The sequence below is a fragment of the Halictus rubicundus genome, chromosome 1, assembly GCF_050948215.1.
Source record: "Halictus rubicundus isolate RS-2024b chromosome 1, iyHalRubi1_principal, whole genome shotgun sequence".
In the NCBI taxonomy this organism is placed as follows: domain Eukaryota; kingdom Metazoa; phylum Arthropoda; class Insecta; order Hymenoptera; family Halictidae; genus Halictus; species Halictus rubicundus.
Window position 1 is genome coordinate 23061807 of NC_135149.1, and position 27755 is coordinate 23089561.

General features: G+C 42.9%; 1 protein-coding gene across 6 annotated transcripts in view; it reads left to right on the forward strand.

Annotated features, from left to right (window-relative positions):
• Rho-5 (rhomboid-5) overlaps positions 1-27755 on the forward strand; it is a 365864-nt gene that overhangs the window by 161588 nt on the left and 176521 nt on the right. For all 6 annotated transcript variants that reach the window (XM_076794749.1, XM_076794766.1, XM_076794785.1 and 3 more), the window contains exon 3: positions 21655-24537. In XM_076794749.1, coding sequence (XP_076650864.1) covers positions 21686-24537 — 2852 coding nt within the window. In that variant the 5' untranslated portion in view covers positions 21655-21685. The remainder of the gene's footprint in view (positions 1-21654; positions 24538-27755) is intronic.

The window sequence follows — 27755 nt, forward strand, 5'->3', positions numbered from 1 at the left end:
TTATTAGATTACGAAAGAAGTTTTATGAAAATATCATTTATATATTTTATTATATTATATTAATTATAATTTATATATTTTAAATAGTATTTTATATCTTATGCAAAATTAAAATTTACTATATCCGTTACAAGAAACAATAGCAACTGAAGAATCTCTTTCCTTCTTGAATAATTTTGGTAGGTTGAAAATAATGTATCAATAGTGTACAATTCTTTTAATTTTTCCAATGTTTCGAATTACAGCTAAAAATCCGCAGTCTAATAATTATTGTGAGCCAAGTGAAAAGGCAAGTAGAATGAGTAACTTACCAGTCAGACAAGTGGAATAAGTGTCTTGAGTATACAGACAAATAAAATAAGTATCTTGGTAGACAGACGAGTAGATTACATATCTGGGACAAGAAAGTAGAATAAGCCTCTGAGTGCACAGACAAAGAAGAGAAAATTAATCAGCTGCCAGGAAATGGGAATAATACCTTCCATAGTCGGAGAAGTGAACTAAGTACGGCAGTGGTTAGGCAAGTGAAAGATGATGATCCATGGTCAGACATTATAGTAAATCAACTAGTATATAGGAAAGTGAACTAGGTCAGTCATTATTCTAACGAACAGAGAGCAGGAAGAAGCATCTCAAATCTGTATAGTAGGTCATCGAATAATCAGATAAATAAAAAAACTCCCATTGAACAAATAAGTAGAATATCCAGGTGTTAGGAAATGAGAATAATAGCTTCTATCGTCAGACAAGTAAATTAAGTGCGTCAGTGGTTAGGCACGTAGAATAGGACGATTCATAGGCAGACATTATAATATATCCAGCTGTAAGAAAGTGGAGTAGGTCAACCACTATCCAGTCGAACAGAGGATGTAGAGATGCATCTCAGATTTGCCTACTAGATCGTAGAATAGTCGGATAAGTACAGAGAAGCCCTTCTTGAATGGGGAAGTAGAATAAGACGAGTAATAATCCGACAATTGCATACAGCATAATCGGCCGAGTGGAATACGTAGAAGGGTATTCATGCAAGTAGAAAATTGGATGGCTAAGTGGACAGATAAGTAGAGTTTGCTTAGCATTAGTCTGACAGAAAGAACAGGATAGATAATCAAATATGTAGAATAAATCGATTAAGTATGTTGTCAGACGGTTATAATGAGATAGCCAGTCATTAGGCAAGTAGAAACAGATGGCCACTGTTCAGACAAGCACAATAGAAAGGTTTAATCACATTCTGTAGCATAAATCTCACAATCAGCAGACTTTGAGCGAACGCAATTTGCAGTGACCCAACCATGGAAAAATGTTTATCGCTACATTAAATTGCGAATAAAATCGAAGCGAAATTATCGAGAAAGGGAAGAACACTCGCGATTCCTCCGTTGCATTCTACTTTTTCTTCTATTGTTTCGCCCAACGTTCTTGCTTCTTTTTCCACAGTTCTTGATCCCGTCCGACGAACAATGGAAAATATGGTCCATGAAAGTTTCATGAGCGACTCTCTCCCCCCCCCCCTCTCTGTCTTTCTCGCGATATTCGAAATTATAAAGTTGCGGAATCTCCCGGGGAGGAATTACAGAGCCATGCAAATACCTCGGTTGTCACTGTTGTTTCTCGGTGTTCCGAAGAGTGACCGTTTTTTCGCTCAAATCGTTCTTCGGAACTCGGCGAGTCTGTCATTATGAAATTTTTAGTGGTTAAGCTGTTGTGTCACAGATTTGCGGACGTGGAACAACGATTTCCTGGTAATACGTCTTATTTTCAAATTCGTTGTCATGGCTGATTTAAATTATTAGTAAAGTGCCATTTACAATATTTTTCTGACCGTAATTATTATCATTGCAGCTACACGTTGAATGTCACAGGAATCCAAGTATTGAGCAGTGGAACAAATTTATTTTCGCTAATTGCTACTAAAATTTGTTCAATAAAATTTACCTTACACGATTCTGCTTTATCTGATTAACCCTTTGCGGTCGTATGTCTACTCTCCTATGTCTACCAAAGCTTTTTTACCGTTCCAGTCGTATGTCTGCTTTCAGCCACCACAACAAAGAACCATGCTGATCTTATATTATCCCCATAAACATATATAAAGAATCTATATAAAGAAGATTAAATGATGGAGAACTATAAAATATAATTTTTACATCAAATTAAGACATATTCTTGTGTTACATATATCTAAAGTTTAAAAAAGAATTAATAAATTTTGTTTTTCTATTGTATCACTGTTCGTTCAACAAAAATTAATTCCGTCCAGCACGACACCTATGCATAAACTTAACACGACCGCAAAGGGTTAAATGTAATCCTAACTTATTCCACGACTAACTGAAAAGACGTTCAAAAGAATGAATCAAGCAATGTACAGCACAACTTCGGCTATTCAGAATTTTCAAGGGTCGATTTCACCCCCTTGAGGCGTGAATAACACATATCTGCATATGCACTACATATCCCTTCCATAATTTCTTTAATTGCCGGATTCGCGATCCTCGTAAGCAAAATTATCGAAGAACCGTTAAAGTAAACAACCATCACAATATTTATTTCCCCATAAAATCGGATAGATCCCATTTCGTCGGCTGCAACGACAGTTTCTCCCATTTTAATGGACTCTGAGGGGGCCAGCGAAATCCCCAATTAATTACGACCGCTCCAATAATCTCCCGATGAAAATTTCCGAACGTTACGTTCCTCGTTAGACCCAGGCTAGAGAGAGGGAAATAGAGATAGAGAGAGAGACAGAGATAGAGAGAGGGAGATAGAGAGAGAGAGAGGAAAGAGAGAGATAGAGGAACCCGCTAAGCGGAATTCCCAGAGGATGGCACCGTCCGCGAGAGGTTTTTCACTGGCTGTGTGCGCGGAATGTCGATCCGTGGGGACGCGGCGTCGCAGAATAGCCTTCCCTCTTCAAAAAGCTTTCAGCCCGGTCTCAATATACGCTGTTCTCGATACAAAGTTCATTCCCGGGATCCCCTCTGTCCCCCTCGGCCAAGGATTCGCGGGTATATCGTCGTCGTTCCGAAGCGCCCCCACGGGATCCTCGCGCGGCTTCAAGGCCACGACGACGAGAAAATCCGCTCGACGTGACTTTCCGGCAATAAATCCGCTGAACCTGTTTCCGATCGCAACGCTGCCGCTCCCAGGAAACACTCCTCTGTAGCCGGATCGCTACGACCCGAAGAACGATCCCCCATCATCGCTGGGAAATCCGATTTTACGTTTTATCGGCGAACGGCATTGCCGCGTTAAAAGTTGATGCGAGCCCTGGGCGATTCGGTCCGGGTCGGGTCGGGTCGGGCCGCGTCGAGCCGGTCGGGCCGGGTCGTCCGCGGTTCGCGAATTATTAGTTCCGTTCGCTATCTTGCCCCTCGTATGTCCCTAATTCCCTATCAGCTCGGGATCTTCATTCTTCAGCTTCATCCGTTAACGCGGTGGTTGGACCACGACTTCAGAATCAAAATAATTTAATCAACTCTCCTATGCGCGGGTACTCGTTCGTTTATATATCTCCAAATTTTGTCAGATATTTTGATATACAGAGTGTTCGATTACAGATGGGAGAAGATTTAAGGGGTGGTTCTCCAAGACAATATAAGATGAAAATGAAGAATAAAAAGACTTTATTTTTTAGTTATTATCAATTAAAAATCCGCCTGAGATGCGGCAACCCGGCGAACAGAGGTGTACGTTGCTTACGTCATGAAGGGTGATCGTTAGGAATTAAAACGTGAGAACGAAGTGCTGGGAGGTTCAAGACGGAAAATATCCGTGGACGAATCGTCGTGGGTTGAAGGATCCCCGTAGTCCTTCTGGGAAGATTATCCTTGGGCCGTACGACATTCCATTGTTATGCATGGAACGAGGACACTCGATGGACGACGCTAAAATGGCCGTATTTCTTGACAATCGCCTCCCCTTCCTGTATCTGGTCCGTAAGGTTCTTCTTCGTCGAACCTAGAACCGGACTCTTCTTCCCTTCGCCCTATATTCCTGAGCCGCCATTTCGGTATTCCCGCAGTTTTCCAAGGGAGAATGACGATAAGAGAGATCTGTGTACTTCGGGACGATGAATGCGCCCCCTTTCGGTTTCAGATTTTCATTTCGGGAATTTTAGAACGTCTCAGGGTGTGCTTGCTCTATTTTTTTTTAAAAGGAAATACGTTATTTATATATTCCTTTTGTATATTTATGCAATACACACATAAATTACAAGGTACGGGAACTAAATAAACTTTTTAATTCTTTTTTATCTCTCATCTCGATTCATTAAAATTTCAAAATAATGAATTTCACGTGTTCGTGGTATTTATAGTTTTTTTACAATTCAGTAGAATTATTTTATTCAGCTAAGAACCTCGTAGAACCTTAACAAATCATACGAACTTGTCTGTACAGAATAAATTAAATCAGATCTCTAGTAAGTAGATAAGATAAAAATAGATAGAAGAAATAACTAATATTATTAGTGTAATTATTTTATCTAATTTAGGACTTAACAGAACCTTTAACAAAGTGATCTGACTTCTCTGTCATTAAGCACATAATTATCACACTGTTTGTAAACTGATACTAACACGATCACGAGTACTGATTATAAGTAGAAACAGTGAGCCATTCACAGACACTCATAGTTCCACATAAATTCAGCATAATTTTGTTTCATTCGCATCAAAAGCTAATAAAACATTCAAGAGATTGTATCAGTTTTGATGAAAAAATAAAGTAGATCACTCATCTCTCGCACAGCATAACCATTAAAAAATTCTTATTGAACCGAATACAATGTTTGCATTTGAATCATTCGAAGCTCAATGGAACTCAATGAATTACACGTGTACACAAGTTTTTCAGAGATCAAAATAAAAAATAAAGTACGTAAAATTCCCAGTGAGAAAATACTAACACGTCGTCGAGTCAACTCTAAGTAGAAACAGCGAGCAATCCACAGCCGTGTAAAACGTCGAACCGACCAGCGCGCGCTGTCTCCGACGGGAAAACTCGATTTCAAAGGCAATAAGCACGGGAGGGAAATGAAAAGTAAAGTGGGCACGTGTTTCAAGGCTAAAAAGGAATGGTGTCGCTGGTACGCATGATGTGCATTAATGGGTTTTCACCGTGGGCTCCGGCGCGATCGTAGAATCGCATAAAATCGAGAGTTAAAAGGTGCCAGGGGCAAGAAAGCCAAGTATTTAAATGGATTCAATTTGGAGCGCGGCCAAGTCTGTGCGCGCCGTGCCAGCCGACGTGGGATAGACGCTCGTAAAGGATGCAGCCCGCGGTTCGTTGAACAAATTAATAGCAATCCCTAGGAATCGGCTATTAGACTGTTCGAATGCGATTTCCTCGAACGATCGCTCTCCTCTCGCGACGTTCCGTTGATCTCCTCGAATACTATCGCGCGCCCTCGATCCTATTTAAAAGTTCAACCCGAATGGACATTTACGACCCGGGGCATTGTGAGAAACCGTGTCCTTGATGTTATTACCGGCGTTCGATTATCCTCCAGCCCAGGCCACCCTCGATCAGAACTCCTCGAGAATTCTGCTTAATAAGACGCTTTTCAATCCCATTGAAGGACTCTGGCTGTTGTTATCTTTTATACTCGGAAAGTAGTCGGCTCGATGACGGAATTTGTTAAGCAGCTCCCGATCTTAGTACGTTTTCCCCAATAAGTAGAACTCCCGATTTGAATTTCATTTGTGGAGTTACAGACAAGATATATGAATAGAGCGAACGAATAATGCGTTCTTCTGTCCCGGGTTTTGTACGGTTCCCGCAGAGATTAGCTATCATTTTTGCGTGCAACATTATTGGTAATTTACGAATTGAAATCTGTTAGTAAGAATCGAGTGTATACGGTGATCAAATTACACTGTCCAACAAAATTAAACTTTTTTCGAGTTTTGCAATACCTGTTGGGTGATTCTTATACACTTTGTCATCCTAAAACCGAATCTGAAAGTAGAATTGCTCCATCACGCAACGTTTTCGAAAAATTTTGGTTTTTGTAAAAATGCCCGATTTTGATACGAAACGACGTGTTACGTAACAATTTTCTTTATTAAGCATTTCCACAATGAAAAGTGAATATAACTCGTATTTTTATAATCTTTTGTAATGATTGGCACCCAAAAAGACAAAAAAAAATGTATTTAATTAAGCATAGTAAGCAAAGACATACTTGAGTGGTACCAACGTCGACTACGCATAGCGACGGCCCTGTCGAGTCGCGAAAAGGCTGCAATGGCCGTCTGGCGCGAACGCGTCGCGCACACGCTGTCAATTAACATTTTCTGATCCTTCTCGTACATTAAGGGAACCAAATACTTTTCGTGAATGGTTTCTTTACCAGAAATGTCTGTAGAATGCATTCCTGTATAGTAAATTCCTGCTAGATAAAGGATTTTTCACATAAATACAAAAATAGAGCGTACAAAGTACCCGCGTCGGCACATTTTCAAACTTTAACAACCATTTACAACTATTAGGAAGTACATAAAAATATAATTGACTATATGAATATGTAGAGGAGAGTCCCCTCTATCTCTTGACTCAAATTTGAACTTTCTCGCGTATTTAGTTTTTGCGTAACACGTCGTTTCGTATCAAAATCGGGCATTTTTACAAAAACCAAAATTTTTCGAAAACGTTGCGTGATGGAGCAATTCTACTTTCGGATTCGGTTTTAGGATGACAAAGTGTATAAGAATCACCCAACAGGTATTGAAAAATTTTTTTGGTGTTGGACAGTGTTATTAGAGGCATGGTATGGATAATATGTGTTTCAATTTTGGAATGATTCGGACATTAATCTTTTATACAGGGTATTCGACTACAGGTGGGAGAAATTTTTAGGGGTGTCTCTCCAAGACAATATAAGACGAAAATGAAGAATAAAAAAACGATTATCAATTAAAAATCCGCCTGAAATGCGGCAACCCGGCCAACGCAGGTGTTCGTTGCTTACGTCATAATGGCGCGTGACAGTCAAGGGGGGTCCTCGCCCGCACTCAATGGTTAGGCTTTGACGTCACATGCTTTAGCCAATAATTCGGCTAGAACCGAAATTACGCGTGGAATAACCTAATCGGACGGTGTACATGCCGAATTCTTGCCAGGTGACTTCTTGTGAGGCACGCGGAGTATCTGTCACTTGAAAGGTGACCGTCACGCACCTCTGTTGGCCGGGTTGCCGCATTTTACGCATATTGATAATAACAAAAAAAAAAAAATTAAGCCGAAATCTCAATTTCTTTACTCTTCATTTTCGTCTTATATTGTTACGAAGTACCACCCTTCAAATTTTCTCCCACCTGTAGTCGGACACCCTGTATAAGAACCTGTATTTTTACATGTGTAATCATGCTTGACTGTACCACCTGTCCGGCCACCCCCTGTGTATTCAGTGGAATGTCTGCACAAATGTGGCGCATTCTTGCAACCACAATAATTGTAAATTTGATCTAAAATAGAGGAAGTATAGCGGAGCCTGTATAACAGCTGTTTGCAGTGTCTTCGGATCGTGTGTTAAATCGACAGCACTTCTTCCGCAGTAGTCCCGCACTTAACACTAACAAGAAGTTTCCACCTGCTCGTCGGGGGTCTCCGCAATTTCCCGAGCGAGAGACAAATTACCAAGGCATAGTTGAATATCTAGACGTAACTTGATATCCGCATTACGTTTGCATTTGCTGGGACGGGGTTGCGCGGAATGGCTGGCGCGCCGGAAGGAAATTGTTGGGAACACAGTCGACTTCCGGCAGCTGTGAAAAGTAGCCGAGCCGCTGCCGCGGCCGTGGCGTTCGTATCTCGTTACAACGGGATTACGGGTCGTCCGTTGTAAAGGGATACGTCGCCAACGGACGACGAGGAGAGGTCTATTTTCTTTTTTTTTTTTTTTATTTTTCCCCATCGAGCTCGTTACCCTCAGAGCGGCGGGGACCCATCCGTGAACCGTTCAACAAACCGGCAGCAAAAGGAAGCGACCTCGGCCATATCGGCCGTACAATCGATACGTGCCAATAGCCGCAACGGCGCGTCGAGACCGCGCCGTAATTTGCCCGTCTCTTATTTCCGGTCTCATTAACTGTCTCGTTGGCACAGCCTGCGCGCGGGCACATTGTCCGCCGAGATTTTCTGAAAATTGGACCGATGTTTTCCCGCGCCTCGCTCGCTCGCTCGCTCGCTCGCTCGCGATACTCTTTCAATAGAAGAACCGGCCGTGCACCGAAGCAGCGTAACACGATGAATAGGCCGACCCGTGCTCCACGTACAATGGACCGACTCGCGTGATCCGCCGCACCGCCGCGCCCCCGAGCTATTCGAAACCCGATATTTTCGAACGAAATTGCTTTATGCAATAGTTGGCTAATTTCCCCCGATCGAAATTAGCCCCCCGGTGAATCCGGCCAGGTCCACCAAGCCTATTATACGCAGACATACTCTCGGCGCTTCGAGGAATAGAGCATTGTCGCGCGAAACTGTATTTTTAAGCTTCCAAACTCTGTTCTATTTTCACTTCACTATTTTCACAGCTACAGATACTTTCTACAGAACTTTGTTAAAATTCGACCGAACGACCCGACTTGCTTTTTACTTAATTAGAAAATTAACCCTTTGATGCCGTATGTCTACTCTCAGCCAACAAAGCTTTCTTACCATTCCAGGTGTATGTCTGCTCTCAGCCATACTAATCTTATATTATATTAAGTCGACAAGCTTCGGAGATACGTAGAGTTCGAAATAATATTTTACAAATTGTGTTTAAGTGGAATTAGGCATTTTCGCTACCTCCGACCAGCATGACACCTATGCATAAACTAGATACGACCGCGAAGGGTTGAAAATCAATTAGAGAATTAGTAGCATCGGGTTTCCAAATGATGGGCGAAAAGATTTGGAAAAAATTGCGAAAAAAATGGTATGAATAATTGGTAGGAATTACGTGAAAAAGGCACTGTTTAAAACTTTTCTATTCGGCTCCGTAATGGACAAATAGGTGTTTTGTGAATCTACTGTAAATTTCATCGAAATCGATTAACTACAAACTGGAGTGAAATTTATTTTCATCCTTAAAGTACGTAAAAAAAAAAAAGAAAAGAAACAATATCACAGTTTTGTAAAATTGTTCTGATGTTATCACTGATGTAAATTACACCCAGTCATTCTTGTCGTAGCTATGTATCAAATCTAAAATCTGGCACTTGAGATTCACCGTTCCGTAGACATAATTCAAAAATAAACTTGCGAAGGGATGAATTTGGAATGTAAAAAGCCCGTACAAGGAATCGTTAAACAGGGCTTGATATCGAGAGAACAGTTCAGATGAAGAGCCAGTCGCAGCAGAGGAAAAAAAAAGTTCCGAAATGGGAGTTTGATTTACGAGTGGCAGCCCACGACCGATAGGAAGACGCTGTTCGGCGCGAGATAGGAAATCAAAGTTCGCCGAGCGAAGTCGAAAGTAACTTGCGCAACGGTCTAATATTTATATGCGACAGTTCGATCTGGGCGTGGGGGCTCTCAATAACGTTGACGTCAAAAGTTCGCCGGCGCTCGGCTCATCCGGAAATTACCGATGGGAGAAGTCGTCGGTGTCTCTACGTTGATCTCGTTTTCTCTTATCCGAGTCCGTTGACAACGGACTCGGGGCCATTTACTTTCGTCACGTCAACGGGTTGGATATCCTTCGTTTCTGCGTGACGCAGGGTCCAATGTGTTCGGGGCACAGGACTCGGTATATTTTCCCCGTGGCTCTTGGCTTGAAATCCGAGATCCGGCAGGAATAGGGATATTCGATTCGCTTCCGGTTTCCTTATTCCTCCGAGATCCTGCAAAATAGGTTCTCCAGCATTCTCTCTCTCTCTCTCTCTCTCTCTCTCTCTCTCTCTTTCTCGTTTTTTACCTTTCTATCGTGATTCCTTAATTCAACGGGGACGGATTTCTTTCTGCCGTTTGCTCAACGTTCGCCCTGCGAACGACTTTGCTGAATTACGGTGACTGCTCCAGCACTTTCGCGAATTATGGCAAAGTAAGATCCTTACAGGAATCTATCACAGGCTACCTTTTTAACCCTTTAGTGCGTTCACTGTCGTGCCAGTGTTCACGAACGTCGCACAAAATCGGAACAACTTATTTAACACTAAATCTGTCACAGTTGAATCTGTTCATTTCAAATTTGTTGAAATTATAAAGAGGCTTCCGTTGGAACGATTGAATAAATTTCATTATTAATAAAGTTCTCTAATTAATTCTTGAGTGGGCACCAAAAACATCACAATATTTAAATAATTTTAAAGGCTCGGTATATTAGTATTTCCCCCATTAATTTGTATTTCGAAATTGTAAATCAATATAATAATACTCCAAGAATGAATATCCAGTGCGATTTTACTAACAGTGTATTGTAGTCTTTTTTACTAGAAGTGTGAATTTCCATCCTAATGAAATTCCAATTAGTGTATTGAAACTGTCTATAATCACTGATAAAATTTTTCAATCTGTTAACACCAAGTTCATCATTAAAATTTGATTACTCCAACATGAATCCACTTTGTTCATAGTTCGTCATATATTAATTGAAGACGACTGGAAACCGTCCGGATAATTAGAAGGCAAAACGGTTTATCAGGACAAGCGGATCGAAGGTTCAATTTACGATGGAACCAGTAGAAAGAGGAATGTTTATGGTCAAACGACTGGAGAGCGTGACTTGCTTTGACGTGCAAGTAGAATGAGACCCGTATGTGGTCAGACAAGAGGATTCCAAGTTCGTCTAGAATTAAACCGGTGCAATACAGGTTGTTAGGGATCGACCAAACAGTAATAGTTTTGAATACGTTTGAATGGGCTAGAATAATTGTAATTAAAAGAAACCTGGAAGTTCCTGTTGGCGGAAATAGTCGGAGTTCTCGTACAGTTACGTGGTATTATAGTTACGTTACTATACGGCAACAGTCACCGTAGAGTAATCGTTTTGAATGCGTTTGAACCAGCAAGAATAATTTTCATTAAACGAAATCGTGAAATTTATATTGGGGGGGAGAGCGAAAACACTGATCTCGTACGGTTACACGTGTCGTCTACGATTTCGAAGGCTTAATCAGAAAACTGGGTCGCGCGGAAAAATAGTGAGAAATCACAAGCTTAGCGAGGTGTGCTAGAACGCTCCTGAAACTCCTCGAACATCGACAGCGAATTTACGGACATCGAAATCACGTCCGCAGTTTGATGACAGTAATCGACGTCCCTCGTTCAGCCATCTTGCGCGGCGAATGATCGTTTTGAGCCACTTTAACGCTCCACTGCGGGTTAATTAACAATCGAGAAGAATAAAAACACATGTAACTCAAGTGTTATCCAATAACCGAGGCTGATGTGGTCCACGAAATCAATCGTCGATTGCTATTGAACGATCGGGCACGAATTCCGTATTTCGAGTGCCTAATCGAACTACACCGCCGTCCTCCGTGTCAAAAAATCGTTGCTATTCGCGTCACAGCGTCCGCAACATGTACGTTGATTGCTTTTAGGCTACTTCGCGCGATCTTGAATTAAAATGGAAAATGCAATGTTTACTCTCTTTTAAATTTTATCAATTAAATTCTGAATAATTTCACGCGATCTTGAGTTGCACACTTAATTGAAACGTAAATGGCTGCCTAAATATGACGCGAAGTTCAGTGAACCAGCTAGATCCTCTATTGAAATTCATGAATTTAATTCTGAATGATTTCACCTGATCTTAAATTTCCTTAATTAAATAGTAAATGGCTACTTAAGTATGGTAATAGGTTTTGCGAGAAGGAAGTTCGGTTTTCATAAATTATCGGCTAGAGAAGTCAATGTTTGTGGACCTAACCTTGTCGCATTTGACAAGCTTAACACTAGGTTTACGGCACCTGTCGAAATGACGGATTCTAATATTTTTTATTCACGGTTATTGTGATTGTAAAGACGTGTCTATGAGGAATTATTCAACAAATCTATGTGTTTGTATTTGTACTGTTTATAAGATGGCTAAAAATTTGTATTGATGAATTTGTATTGAATTTGTATTTGTATTTGTATAGATATATTCTTGTTGTTTTTATAAAGTAATGTAAAATAGTCACTTTTAATGGTCCGTAAACCTAGTGTTAAAAACCCCCAAAAATGCTTAAATGTCGACAACTTACTCGGCAACAGTTTTCCAGCACCGCGCATAAACTCAGCACGCAAAGGCCCGCAATCGCGATACGCGCACAAACAAGCACAATTGCAGCATCAATACGGACAGTACGATTCCTTCGGAAAAATCCGTTTAATCTCGGCGGGAATTGAACTTTTTCGAATTCCGGCCGTACGGAGCAGCGATACGGCTAATGACAGTCGCGAAGAAATGATCGCGGGAGCTTTTCCGTCCCGGCGCGCCGCGACCAGGGAACAGTATGTTTCTTTTCGGAAAGTAACGATGATCTCGCGGGACCGGGACGTGAAATGAAACCGAGCTGGTCGTTTGGTCGTTATTTTCGCGGGCGCAGTTACCCGGATAATTTGCATCTTTTTCTGGCCGTTCCCCGGGAGGCAATGGTTCTTTTCATCGTCGACGGAAGGACTTTGCTCTTCGGGCGCGCGGCGGCGGGGCTAGATAGCACGGTGGCAAATTTCCCGGCGATAAGAGTCGCCGGGAAAACGTAGGGTACGTTCGTTCGTCGTTTGTCGTTGGCGAACGAAGAAGACGGCGTCGTTTTCTTTCGCGGAGAACCCGTACCTTGACTCTCGCCCCGCCTACCCCCGACCCTTACCTTTCGCCGGAGACAAATGGTTTTTGTTGCACGCTCCAGTTTTTCGGACGCAGCTGCAGCTACTTCGGCCCCGTGATGCGAGAAACTTCTTCTGAAATGTGTTCCCGTAACTACCGGCCCGCGGAATCCCTTTGACGTTGCCCTCCTTCCGTCCCGGAATTACTGGCGTTCGAGTTTCAGGACGTTGGTTCCCTAATACGATTACCATTTTCTGCCCCCTTACCCGCCATTCGTTCAGATTTGAAGAATACGCACGGTCAACCAGCGAGCAAGAGAGTAGAACAAGCTGCTCTACTTGGACAAGTAGAACAACTGCAGCAATAGTCAGCCACGGCAACGGTAACAAGAATAAAATAAGTAGAGTGAATACAACAAAATTTGAGCAAGCAGAATGAGTCTGGCAATAGTCTGGCAGTAGAATAGGTCGGTAACCAGACAAACGGGATAACTATGGCAATAGTTAGCTAGGCAGAAAAGCTCCATAAATAATCAAACACGAATCTAGCAGAAGTCGGACAAGAAGAATGGGCCCAGTAGTAGCACTGTACGCAGAACGAATTAACCGATGATCCAGTAGGTGGAATAAGTCGACCAAAAGTCAGCCAAGCAGAATTTTACGCTGTAGCCAGACAGATCGGAAAATTCGGAGATGAAAATACCGTTTTTATGGGACGAAAACGTTGCGAGGGCCAAACACGTTCACGGAAATGCTCACTGAGGATACGTTGATTGAATCCCACGATCGAATCTCATTGCATCGGTAATACGGTTGTCGACACATTATTTTGCCATGCCCGGGAGCTACGCCGAGGACTGTCAAATCGGCAACGCGATCGTGTCCTGACCGTGGCCGTCCAAAATTTCGGCATCGAGGGGCCGTCGAGGCCGCGCCATCCATTTCACGAGCGTCGAGAAATGACATATTCTCAGGTTCCCATTGGGACCGAGGTCACACGAGGCGACACACGCGACACATGTCACCCGCACGTACGCGCGTCAACCGAGGCGTCAACTGCCGGATAAAACCATTTGTCAAATCTCCTTCCACGGAGCGCTTGCGGATATTCAACGGGGATTCCAAGAATTCCTGCGTGAATCTTCGACATCATCCGACCGGCGAGAAAATATTATCCGGGGAGCGTTTCCTCGGGACCCCAGCCTTCAGGCGAGATAACTGTGACGTCGATCAAACAGTATTATCTAGTGTTACTAAACAAAATTGACATACCACTATGATTAAATGTTCTCTGTTCAAAATAATTTCCTACCAGAAGGTTAGTACTCATTGTGTGCCTATACTCACCCTAATGGCCAAATATCAGATAAAAATAATAAAATTTAATTTCAATTTAGAAGAAATGCCTAGTATAATAAATAACTAGTATAAAACAAGTGTATAACAAAATAAAAATTTTCTACGTCTATTTCAACGAAGTAATTTCAACAAGCTAAATTACAATATATTTCTTCTTGTAATGATTTTAGTAAATCGAATGTAGCATAGCAGCATGTTTTAAATCTTGTAATGTCTTCGTAGTATTTTATAATCTAATAAAATGTAAACTGTCAGTGGAATTTCATTTAGAGAATGCAACTCTATAAGATCGTCGTGCGTTCGCCTTCCTTCTGAATTTGTTTTCGAAATGTACGTCTGCTGCAGTGGCAAGTGCAGGCACCGACTAATTGGAGCAATTAAATTGTCCATTTCACTGTAGAGTTGTTATGCAAGTAGAATAACGATACTATTATAGATGTAGTGATGTAAGTGGAATGAAGAGCATATATGGTTACACGAGTGCACCGTAGACGATATGTAATCACACGTGTGGGACAGCGTTCGTTACGCCAGTGAGATGAGATTTGTACGAGTACCAATAGTATAGATCATGTCTGTGAACAGTAGAACAGGATTGTTATGTGGCCAGACGAATGGAACTTAGAAGCCCATTTGACCAGACAGAACCGTATTTGCTGATATATAGAGAACGAGACGTCTGGTCCTGTTAGTAGAACGAGTCGTCCTTCGCTCAGACAGATTGCTGGAAAATCAAATAGCTGCAGCTGTGACGTGTCACAAATGGAACAAACTTTTGTTCGCATGTTAGATCAGATACATTCATTGTGCTCCTATTAAACTGTCGTTACTTTAAAAATTTCAATATTTCAAAACTAAATTTCGTAATATACAGTATGAGTGGATTGGGGAGGGGTAAAAATTTTTGAATCTTTTATTAATCCCGGAATTACCGAAGGATCAAAAGGATTAAATTCTGCGCGTGTCGACGTGCCCCAATTGACTCGGCCCGTAGCGTGCAACGTACCGAATGAATTTCCACTGTTATGCGTTTGATAATTGCGACAGCAGAAATCCGAAACGTGTCGAGTCTCATTGCTAAGAAAAGAACAGTTTCGCGGTCTCGAAACCGCGAACACCGCGGTAAATGCAGCGACCGGTGTCAGCTGCAGTCTGGCAAGCAAAAGAAAGGAACGTATGGTTCGGGTTAAATCGCTCGAGTATGCAAGATCGCGCGATGCTCTCGCGTAGCTGCGTAGCAACCAGCCGCGAGAACCATCTGGCAATAATGTTCGGTTTCAGAACACGGCCGACTATGAGTGTTCCGTCGGGTCTGGGTTGGTTGGATCGAGGCTAGGGGTGGGGGGGGGGGGGAATCAGACTGGAAAGCGATTGAGAATGGGGCTCCGGATAGAACCTGGATAGGAGTATGCTGAACGCGCTAATTGCAAAAACTGCCTGCAGCGTCGTCCGCCGCCTGTCCCTACGGCTCGTTCCTCGAGGAAGAAAGAAACTGGAAAGCACGTGAAACACGGCACTCGGTCAGCTATCTGGAAACTTTCCACAATCTTCGTTTACCTGCCAGTTGGGGGCTTCTCGTTTAATTAATTTTTCCTTTGCCCGACCGTCAAGGCCTTTTTTTCACGGCTACGAACTGAGCTAGCGTATAAACAAGTCCGCTTCGAGCAAATTTATTGAGGCGTTCACAGCCGATGCACTGCGTCCACCGTATTTTCGCAAAGTAGTAGAAAATCGACAGCGTCTGATGGAGCATCGAGCTGTTTCACTTGCTGGAAGAGCATTAACTCATTTGCATCCTTAGCGTATATTTACGCTCAATTTTCCTGGTCACTATCACCGGAGCGTATATATATTTTCTTATAACGCCGAAATATGAAGTTCTTTTACTTGTAGTCATTTTTGTACTTAAATATAATAAAAAAAAGTTTGGTGATAAAGGTCTTCTTTTCATATTTCCTCATGATGCAAATGGGTTAATTGGAGCGATTGATTCTTAATTTTTATTTAAATATTTCTTGTTGGTAGTATCTCAAAATGCATTAGTTTGTATCATTCCCCTAATTCTATATTTGTTTGGTATTAGATCGATCACTTCTACTTGAATAGAACATATTACATCTGTTTGTGTTATCTGATTAACCATAAATTGAACTATTAGGCTTGTCCGACTAGAATACAGGCTACTCTGTCTTGTCACAAACTAACCACGTGCAGGTAGCTGGTCATAAATTTGCCATATCCACTTGTCTAAGCAGAGATCAGTTTATTCTACTTGTCTGAAGAAGGATAGACCGATTTTACCTGATCGCTCATGCATTAACTCATTATACATATGTGACCATGGACTCAACAATGTACTTGTCTAATCAATAGCCAACTATATCTACTTTCCTCAGCATAGATTCACCATGTCTACTTATTTCGTCACAGATTTATTCTGCTCGTCTATAATATCATAATCTAAACGTTATTCATTCTTTCATACGATCGTGTCTGACTTATGATTGACTTATATCACTTATATTCGCTTTCCTTATGAATTTATGATTGCACATAAATATTAGAAGAATTTAAAAATACTGTCGTATAATTTCCTACATATTGAACATATTAAGAACGAAAATAAATTTCTCTTTCACTCCAGTTTGTTGCAATCCAGGTAGAAAATTTTTACTTTTCATAACGATCCGCTGTCTAGCGATGGTATTCGTATTAGAAATCACGATCTATTTTACTGGATTCAATAGAAAGCCTTTCCCAAATCGCGGATCGAAATCTCTCCTCGAGCTTTTTAATTTTCCACGCGGGACCGTTCGCCGAAGGAAGAAGATTAAAAAATTTTCGTGCCGCTCGCGGCTCGCTGCACGATTCCGAGAGAAATGTGGAAAAAAAGGGGAACGCGTACAGCTGGCTCTTTTGCGGGACGCCAGCTGCGCTTTATCTTTACGACACCGGGAACGCGTGCCATTTCCACCCTTCTCCGAGTTTTTCGCTCCGCCGCGATAGACGCACACCAGACCGCTCGAATGTCTCTCTTTCCCGTATCAGCAGCTCCGCGCGCCCCAATAAATGTTATTTGCACGTTCTCGATCTCCGCTCGCCGCCTGTAATCCACAAAAATCGCGAACTACCCGACGGAGCTCAATGTACACGATAAGTCGACCGATGGCCATGTAAAACGATTTTATTCTTCGTCTGATGCTCTTGGACCGTCTTTACATTTTTATCGAGGTCGCATAAACGTTTGAAACGTATTCTGTTGTGATCGATTCATTACATTACAAATCGGCAATCGACTCGTTCTGATAATGTTTCGCAACAAGCCTTTCGTCAAACGGAAAACAATCTGAATAATCGATAGACTGTAGATGAATAGGATAAACAGACAAGCACAATAAAGTGATTTCTAGCCCGGCAAGTGGATTTGGCCGGTCTATAATCGGACAGGCGGGTATAGTCGGTTTGTCACGAGACAAATAAAATAGATTTTACTGTCACGTTTGTGGAATTGGTCAATTCATTATCGATGAGGTACAATACGTTGGTCTGTGACCAGACAAGTAGAATAAATATATTTTGAGTCAGACAAGTGAATGCAGGTGGTGTATGATCAGTAAATACACATAATCAGATTGTAATTAGACGATTAGAACTTATCGGTTTACGATCAAATATGTAGGTGAATCTATGATCCATTAAGTGGAATTAGTTTACCTTTGCCCAGACAAGTTGAATCGATATGTCGTTAACCAACAACTTGAAACAAATAATATAGGATTAGCAAACACATATATTCAGCGTGTAATAAAACAATTTAAATAGGCTTGTTTATGCTCAGATAAGTAGAATAGGTCAGTTTATTGCGAACTCACCTAAATACGTCGATCTACGTCCAGTCAAGTAGAATAGGCCAAACTAACATTGACCAAATAGGTCGCCTCAGACGCTTACTATAAATTGATTGCTCAAGAGATAAGTAGACTATGACGAAACAAATAGTCGTATTTTGGTCAGACAAGTAGAATAGGTTAATCCACTGTCAGATACGTAGAATAGGTCGACGTACGATCGTCCAGGACTCGATCTGCAGTCAAGTAGAATAGACGACGCTCAAATCAGATAAATACAATAGATTGATTTATAACCAGCCAAGTAGAATTGGTAGGATTATAGTTAGACGTCACGCGAGACCCACGACGGATTTCTAAGTATGACACGATAAGTCAACCCGTGGCCATGTAAAAAGTTTTTAGTCTCGTTTCATCAGCTGGTCTGCAGTTCTTCTTTTCTTTTATTGTCGTGTCGCATAAACGCTCGAAACGCATTTCGTTACGATCGATCCGACACGCTGCGAACTGCGGATCGACTGGTACAATTGTTCTGGTAACGGCTCACAAAAGCTTTTTTTCCTGCAGTTAGAGCCATTCGAAGTCGTTAACCGTTCTCGTGCTATTATCTCTTTTCGATTAGCAGCACGTGTTCCAGTAATACAGCCGATCTGGATTCGAGGGAAAAGTCTGTACAATGATTTGTACAATAATGTACTGACAACACTATTGAATCATTAATACTCTGCGAACATTTATAGAATTTTCAGTTCTTGAAAATCAACTTGTTTCATCGGTAAAAATTTATGCATAGTCAATGTAACACAATATTTACGAAATCTTTGATTTAAACGTTTACTCTGCTGTGTACATAAATAAATAAATGACCACGCATAATCTAGTAGATAGTTGACTTTTTAATAAGACTGTAATAACAGGTTGGCCGCAAAGTATCTAAATTGAATACCTTCATTAAGTGACTTCATTACAGATATAATTTGCGATAAGTAGAAGAGGATCGTATTTAGTCAGACCAGTGGATGCACTCTATGAAGGATGAAGTAGATCTGGGTCAAATCTAATAACTGTATGTACTCATTATACTTCGTCCTTCATGTCCTACATGTTCTACTTACATCGTCTTGTCTGATTAAGTAATTAATTCAGTACTTAATAATTTGCTTTACATGAACCTTATTTTATTGTGTATTCCTTATGTTCTAAACATTCTCTTTCTTATTAAAAAAAATTTGTCTCATGTGTTCTAGCAAATGAAATGGACATTGATTTTATTACTACGAGGCTGATCCTACAACTAATTAAGTCCGTGGAAAAAAATTAATTACAATTACCTCGGTAAATGGTTAAACTACTAAAAAGCGGATCCATACTTTCCCACACTAGTGTATAATTTTCAACCTTATGGAACAATAAATTGTCAGTATAAATTTATTATTAATACTTAACAATGAGATATATTATCTTCAATACATTTATTTCATTCGTTAACAAAGCAGAGAATTACAATCAATCACTCATAAATTCTTTTACTGTAAACGGCTTTCATTTAAGATCAGTAATTTGCATTTGCAACGAGCTACAACTAATTCGTTAAAAATACAACATATTCGTAACCGAACGAATTTATGTTGCAACCCAATATTTTACCAAACACCAAGTGCTAATGTTTGACCAAGCGACTGTCAAGAAAACGAAGGCGGCGTTAATCGGAGGTGTGCAACTGTGAAGCACAGGGTTGATATATGTTTCACGATGAAATGACACGGTTGCTAATAACAGGGATGCGGTGGTCGATACTTTGGCCACGCCGTCATCTTTTACGGGGAAACGTCTGATCAATTACACGGTTCATTCTGGCACCGTGCGATTGCCTGTTCTAGGTTCAGGCCCTAATACACGAGCAATTATACTCCCCCGCTAGTTACACCTTCTGTTACGAGAACGGGGGCTTGTTCCAGCTCTACACCCTAATTTTCGCGGATGAAGTTACGCGGCTTTTTATGAAGAGCTCATGTGCCGGGGAATTGTGCCGCGGCGAGGGGCTTCGGTTTATTAGCACTTTATAATTTAATTAATCCCTAATTAGAGACGGTGTAAACGAGTTTTCGGTTGAACGGCAGAATTTCGCCGAGTTTTACGCGAATATCTCCTTGCAGCCGATGCTAATCGTGACTAACGAACGTACTTGCCAACGTATCGCGATACTTTCGCTAAAATTGGAAACTTTTCGTGGATCGTCGCATGTATTCGCGTTCCCGAGGGAATAATAAATACAGAATTGTCACGTGTAATTTGCAATATTGTTTCCGATTAATCCGAGGGTTACACGGTATCTGTGCGAACAACAATTACCGACTACAGAGCTACCGTACCGCGTAATACCCCAAGAGAAATTATGCACGACTATTTTGTTCTAACTTCGGGACCAGGATTACTCGCAATGCGCGGCAAAAGTTATTTCTATTCAGAATATGCGCTCTGTAAATATATTAATCTAGCTTCGTACACATCTCATTAGAAGACTTTGAAATTTCAAAAAATTAATTTCTTTGCATTATCTTTAAAGATGCGTACAAGAGAATTAGTTTGAATTTGTAAAATTAATGTGGTTATAGGCGTTTAAATTTTTTAAAATCTTTCGTCTTTTCCTCTTTTTTTAACGTGCTAAAGGCAGAAAAATATTCTAAAGAATCAACAATCTGTGTTCGAACTGTCGCCATTTGGTAAACAATCAAGTTCTCTTATGTATTTTGGATCAAACACATAGTCACGTTCATACCGATTCAGATACTTCTTCATTTCTTGTTTACGATCAGAAGAAGGACCGGAATCATGGCAACATTAAACACCAAAATCCCGCTTAAATCTTAAATTCTACTGCAAAAAAAGAAAGAATAGAATAGCCCGTTAACACTGAATTATTTTCGTTGGCGGCATTTGGCGTTGCGAAACGCGTTATTTTGAGCGTGGTCGTATAAAGCGAAAAACAGGAAAAATAAAGCAGGATTTCGGGGTATTAGCGATGAGACGGGGCCGTCAATTTCGCATTTACCGTCACGGGGAAGCTCTCTGGTAAAAGTTTCATGGGCCGGCCCGATACTCTTCGGAGGATTTAAGCAGTGATCGATGGAATCGTTGTGTTTCGCGGTAATTCGTTGCAGCCTCGCCAGTGGTTACGAACGACCGCACGCGTCACTCGTTCCGGACACGTTGGACCGTTCTGAAACGCGGGTTAGCGCGGCCCCAATTAATTTGCAATCGATTATACGGGCCGCGTTTTAACGTCAAGTAACAAGCAATTCGTATCCTGCCTTCGGCCACATTCGCGTATTATATTTCACCGTTAAAATATTATTGAAAATTACGCGTGCGCTAACAAACGACGATCTGATTGTAACGCGCGTCCGCGTTCCACTGGATCTTCATAACGGTATCTCTGAAAACAAACTTTTCGAGTTCATTTACCTAATCGGGGATGAACTTTTTCAGTTTTTTACTGGACAAGGTTGGTCCTGATGGCATAATGGTAAACGAAATCAAAAACATAGGAATCTTCCTACTCCGTAAATAACCATTTAAATCCAATTTACTTGTGCGTGCGACGAATCACTGATCTCTTCCACTTGCGACCCAAAGTAAACCACAGTCTCCGTCATTGTACGCAGTCCTCCATGTAACACTGTAATTTCTCGGGTTCTAGATGTCCTGACAGCGGGCCCCGGGCCACCAGGATGCCGACAGACGACGACTATGGCCGAAGAGAACGTCTCCTACTGCACCAACACCCGATCTCTCAGAACGGGTCCTCGTCATCTCCGGTTCCAGGATCGACCGGCGTGTCATCTGGAAGTGTCGGGTCCCAGATCGGCTCCGCTAATCCATCGGACTGTTACAAGCCGCAACAGCAACAACACCAACAACACCAACCCCAACAACAACAATCGGACCGAGCCGTATCGAACCCGTCGAGCAGCACCGGCAGCGGCCAAGACCGTTACCAGCCCGATCACGTTACCAGTCAGCAATCTCAAGGGAACGATCACGACTATGGTGTCCGAGATCGGCTCTCGGGTTTGGACCGCCACGACAAGTCAACGGACAAGCCGTCGCTGGACGATTTCCCGAAGTCATGCGGGGAGCCACGATCGTTGCAATCGAGCTGCGAGCGATTCGGTCACTACCAGAGCCAAGAGAGATTCGGCCAGTCCTCTCTGCAGACGCACCACCAGTACACACCGGCTAGATCGAGCACGGTCGGTCAAACGTTGTCCCAGACCGTTCTGGCAGAGCGTTTTCCTCGGTTCAGCGAGCTCACCGGTCTCCACGGGGAGCAGAGGCTGTCGTTGGTCCCGAGCGACCGCTATCAACAATCAACGGGTAGCAACGACGGTGACCTGTCCGACGGCAACGAGTACGCGAACAGCACGATCCTTGTGTCGGGCTGCGCGACCAGCCCTTTCTCGTCGGAGACGTTCCCCTCGCCGCCGTCGCCAGCGCCCGCGAATGATCGTTTCGTTCCACCACCGCCATTGTCGCCCAGCCCAAGCGAGAAGTATGCCTCGACCCAGAGTCTGGCTGGTTACCCTGCTGCTGATAGGATTCTGCCCCCAGGTTCTCCAAGCGCCAGATATGGCGGGGGCACAGCACCAGCCTCACCGATGCCAGCCGCGGACCGATTCTCCTCGGCGGAGCGACTACTGGCCAATCAACAGTCGTCGGCCGGCCTGCACGAGTCCAAGGACAGCCAGCAACGATACTCTGGAGCCAGCGATCGCCTGTTGTCCGGCTCGTCGCCAGTGCTGGGAACCCTTCAAGTCAGCCTACAAGGCGACCGATCAGCCGGCGTGTACGCGTCCAGCAAAGACTCCACGGGCTCCAGATACGGCGCCATCTCCACGGACAGGCTCCTATCATCGTCGCCTATACACGCCCCGGTGCCAGAAAGGTTCGCGAGCAAATCGACGGACAGGTATCACGGCGAGTCGCCGGTGTACGACAGGTACCACCGGCCGGAGGCGTCGTCGGGCGTCCATCATGACCGCTACTCGACGATATCGTCCACCGCCGAGAAGTTCCTCGCGAGCGCAACGAACCCCGAGATTGCCAGCCATCAGCGATACTCGTCGACGGAGAGGTCACTGCAAGTCTCGAGCACAGCCAGCGAGCAGAGACGTCTGTACGCCGATCGAGGTGTCGAGACGGTCTGCCAAAAGTACACAGACAGATCGAGTAGTTCGCCAGCGCCCACGGACTTCGGTCGCTATTCCAGCTTCCAGGACACTGGGGCTAGCCAGTCTAGATACGTCACCACCAGCGACAGGTTCAACGAGTCCGCGGTCCAACGATGCGGCCAGTCCCGAGTCACCGAACGTTTCTGCGTGTCCACGGATCGGTTTCTCGCCAGTTCATCGCCCGGTCACGATGGAAGAGGGGATGCTTCTAGGTACACCATCTCCGGGTCCTCTACGGAGAGGCTGCTCTCCACCACCTCGTCCTCGTCCTCCTCGTCCACGGACACGATCGCCAGATATCATTCCTCGTATACAAACACCACGGCCACGCAGTCGAATTCCAACGATCGCTTCACGTCTATCTCCCCGACGCCGGAAGGCACTGCTAGAGATCTTAGATCGGGGTCGAACGGTGCGGGGTCCTCGGCAGGTTCCGGTTACCAGAGCGCGACGAAGACCGGGATCGACAAGTACCTGCAGGTGTCGAAGTCCGTGCAGAGTTACGGGAACGAAAGGTACAGCGGCGGGAACCCGAGCGATCAGTTCGACAGACTCAGCCAGGACCGGTACGACAGGTTCGCGGGGTCTGTGGCCGGTGATCGGTTCGCGTCCTCTACAGGCACTCCTGATCGCTTTCATTCTGCCGCTGATCGATACTCTCCTGCAAGGGCAGCGGACAAGTACTTGTCCCTCCCGAAACCCAAGGATCGCTACACCGGTCGGATAACGCCAATTTCGTCTTGCGGTACCTCTTCAGCGGCCACCTCCACCGATCGCGCTTATGGCGGGTCCAGTGCGACCGGTAGCTATGTTCCGCCAACCGCGCACACACCTGTCGAACGATACGTGCCACAACCGCCCCCGGAAGTTCTCTATCCGGACAGATACGTTGATAGATACATGCCACCATCAGCACACACACCCACCGATCGTTACGTGCCCACCAACGACCCGGGCGACCCGTACATGAGACGAGACCTCGGCTTCCATCATCATTATCGGCTACCGCCGCCAGCCGGTTATCCTTACCACCAGTCGCACTTCCGGCTCCGTGGTTTCGCGTACGCCTCACCGGGACGGTTAGGAGGCAGTCCCGGGTCTAGCAGCTCCAGCAGCTCCGCGTCCAATCAAAGAGACGGATTCTCCATGTCGCCCTTGCTCAGGCCGAAGGTGCGAACCTCTGCGGTCGAGTTCCCGACGACTTCGAACAGCGTCGTCGTTGGGCGGCATGTGTGTACCAACCCCCCGTCATGCTGCAACGAAGCTCCAGGGAATGCAAGGTCCTGTTGTCAAGCCATCAGAAGATCGCTGCCGCCGGGGGCGCTGCCATCGATACCCACGCAGTCTTCTTGGTAAGTAGCTCTTTTCTGATAGGATTCGGGGCCAGGAAGAGTGATGAAGATCGAAGATAGGCTTTTGATGAAGTGAACTTTTTTAAAGGATAGCGTTTCTGATGAATGATCACGATTTTTCAGTGGCAAATCTTAAAGATACTGGACAAAATTCAGTTGATTCATCTTTGGACCTGAGAAATGTAAAATGCTAGGTCAAGCTTTTATTACAGATCATGGTTTTGAGGAATAGCGTCTTTGAGAACTGATTACGATTTTGGAAAAGGCAAAGTGACTGATTTTTAATCCTAGGAATGGCAAAATTAGAGGCTAAGAAAAGAAATCATTTCTCCTCTCCATCTTTGTTTTATAATGTCAGGAATATAACTTGTACAGTTTAAAGATTTTATACTTGCTGTACAAGCCACCTGGTTATTCTAGGGTTGTATTTTTATGGTAAGTTATTGTAGTCAAGCGACTGTTTCTGGAGAGAAGAAGTATGACCTCGTGTGATAAATAGGAGTTTCGTGTTCACTGTTTAGAAGCTTTTTCTGCTGTTGAATATGGAGCAGCAGGTATCACGTGCAGCATTTAAATGATTTTAAATTCGTTCTAGTGCACATTAAAATTTAGGACAACATTATGATAAAACAATCTCTAGATTATTTTGTGTCTGCTCGTAATCTGCAAACTCGACTGGACACGTCGCACGACCTGTTCCTGACTAGACTGCCGGCGGTATGGTGTCAGTTGGTGGGTAGAGCAAGTAGTACTGCTCGGTATCTTATCAAACGTACGCGAAATTACCATAATTCCATGCAATATTTCTTTGCGGTGTCGGATGCTTCATAAAAATGATATAGATTCTGGTTGGGATTATAATAATGGATCAATCAGAGTGCCAACTCAATAATTATAAGGTAAATGTTTGCCTTCATGCAAACAATTGTATGTTATGCAAGCAATTTTAATATGAACTCAAATACAGCAATAACTACAATAATCGCGATAACCATGAAATATTGAGCAGGACTGCAAATTTAGTATAATATACGGTTTAACATGATAGACAAATTTTCAGACTGTAGACAGAAATTAAACAAACCTTTTCTTTTTAATTCAGAGGAATTGGAATTAGATAAAATATATTTCTATTGTAACTGCTTCGTGTAAATTGAAAGCGAAATGACACAACATTCAACATTAATAAGTTTCATATTTTATAAGCTTCTGGAGGAAGTTATGTCTTTTATATCATACAAGTAGTATAAGTATACGCTTAGTCACACAAGCACTGTTACCTATCTTCTAGCTAAACAAGTAGTTTTAGTCGATATCAAATGAAACGGACGAACCTACGTCCAGTCTTTATTGGGTACAACTAGTCTATGTAAATTATAATAAACAATACCATGAAAATTTGTATGTCTTCGTCACTTTGTCGAATCTGAACCTGGCGAACATTCGTTCTGCGCAATCGAAATTATACACTTACAAATTCTAATTTTTATTGAATAGAAAAATAGAGTCTGCACATGAAATGAAGGAAGAGTATCAGACGTTAAAAATGCGGAAAAAGTTGTCAACGGCCAGCAGGAAATAAGAGGTAAGATTTCTAGGTCAGGAGGAGATTAATTGCAGCAAGACCGGAAGTCGGTATGCAGATTAAAGAAGCTGAAGAGCTCAGCCGTCCTAGTCGGGGATTAAGGTGTGCAGCGCGTGCATCCGGGTAATGCACGTGTCCCCGCAATCACACGCGTTAATAATAAAGCCCGCGAATTAGAATCGGGGAGGGCTTAATTGCGGGACCACCGCTATTTATAGCCAGGAAGTGGTGGGAACCACTTTTCCGCGAGCCCCGGAACGACTCAATTTGAGTTTCCTTCGATATTAAAGCACGCCCCGGGCGAGATTGCGTATCCGGTAACACACGAGGGCCGAGAACTTCGCAGAAGCGTGTGTTTCCACTGCGAATTTATGCGACCCTTAATATTCCGATACTGACCGCCTACCGAAATATTTGACCGTCAAACACGAAAGTTTCGCGTGCGCGCGCGACAGAGAGAGAGAGAGAGCTCGTGTATCGGTGTTCGCGCGGAATTGATTAAATTTTCGGGATTCGGCTTCGAGCCTCAAAATTAATCAGCCGCCGCGTATATGGAAATTTCATTTCGACCTTTCCTCGTGCGCTTTCTCTCTCTCTCTCTCTCTCTCTCTCTCTCTCTCTCTCTCTCTCTCTCCTTGCTGAATTTAATCGGAACATACCGCCGATCGCAGCCGGATACCGAATTCGATAAATTGAAGAGGCGCGCGGTTTTTATCGGGTAATTTTATGCGACACAACTCGCTCGGAAATTAATCGAATCCGGGGCTTCAACGATTCGCGATTCGTTCTCGTTTTTGGTTACGCGATTTCGCAAGCTCGATGGAACGATATCAGTGTTTTCGAGAGTCTTTCAAGGTAACGATTTTTCCGACGGTGGGTTTTGGCTCGGACTTTTTTCGATGGCTTTCTGAAACTGCGTTCGTTGCAGAGTCAACTCGGAAATTTAACTGAGGATTTTTGCAGCAGTTTGTGGATTTTATGAATTTATGAGAAAAATTAGTAGCTGTGATTAGATGTAGTTGGTGTAATTATTATTTTCAATTATTTAAAATTATTGAGGAAAGAAAGTAATTCTTTGAATAATTTTTTCGCTATAAAAATGTATAATGTACTGATTGATGTATATGATTTCACTGTGAATTTGTGGTAATTGTTGTCGCATTTACATGCAAATAAATGAAACAAACAATACAAACGTTTGTAGTTCAGTGGCAAGTTAGGATGGCAAATACAGTATCACAAGCGTTAAATTAAACTGAACACTCAAAGTTAAATACCAATTCACGTTAGATTTGTGCAAACATCATTCCCACTTTACAAACAACTTCTTGTTTATATACGTTCGTCTCGTATTTATTATCCTAAAATCCAATATTTGATATATAAATTTGTCCGAATACCGTAAAGTTATTTTAACATTGTTGAAATAGAAGGAGACGAAGAAGAACAAGTTCGATCGATGTTATATTGAATCCGTTCCGAATGAAACGTGAACTAATTGCTCAAAATATTAAATAAATATTTGACAGGAAGGCCGTCGACATATTTACAGTTTAACTTTTGATTGAAAAAAAAACGTATATTTTAATTTCAATCGTAAACCACGAATGATAATAAAAGGCGAGCCGTGTTT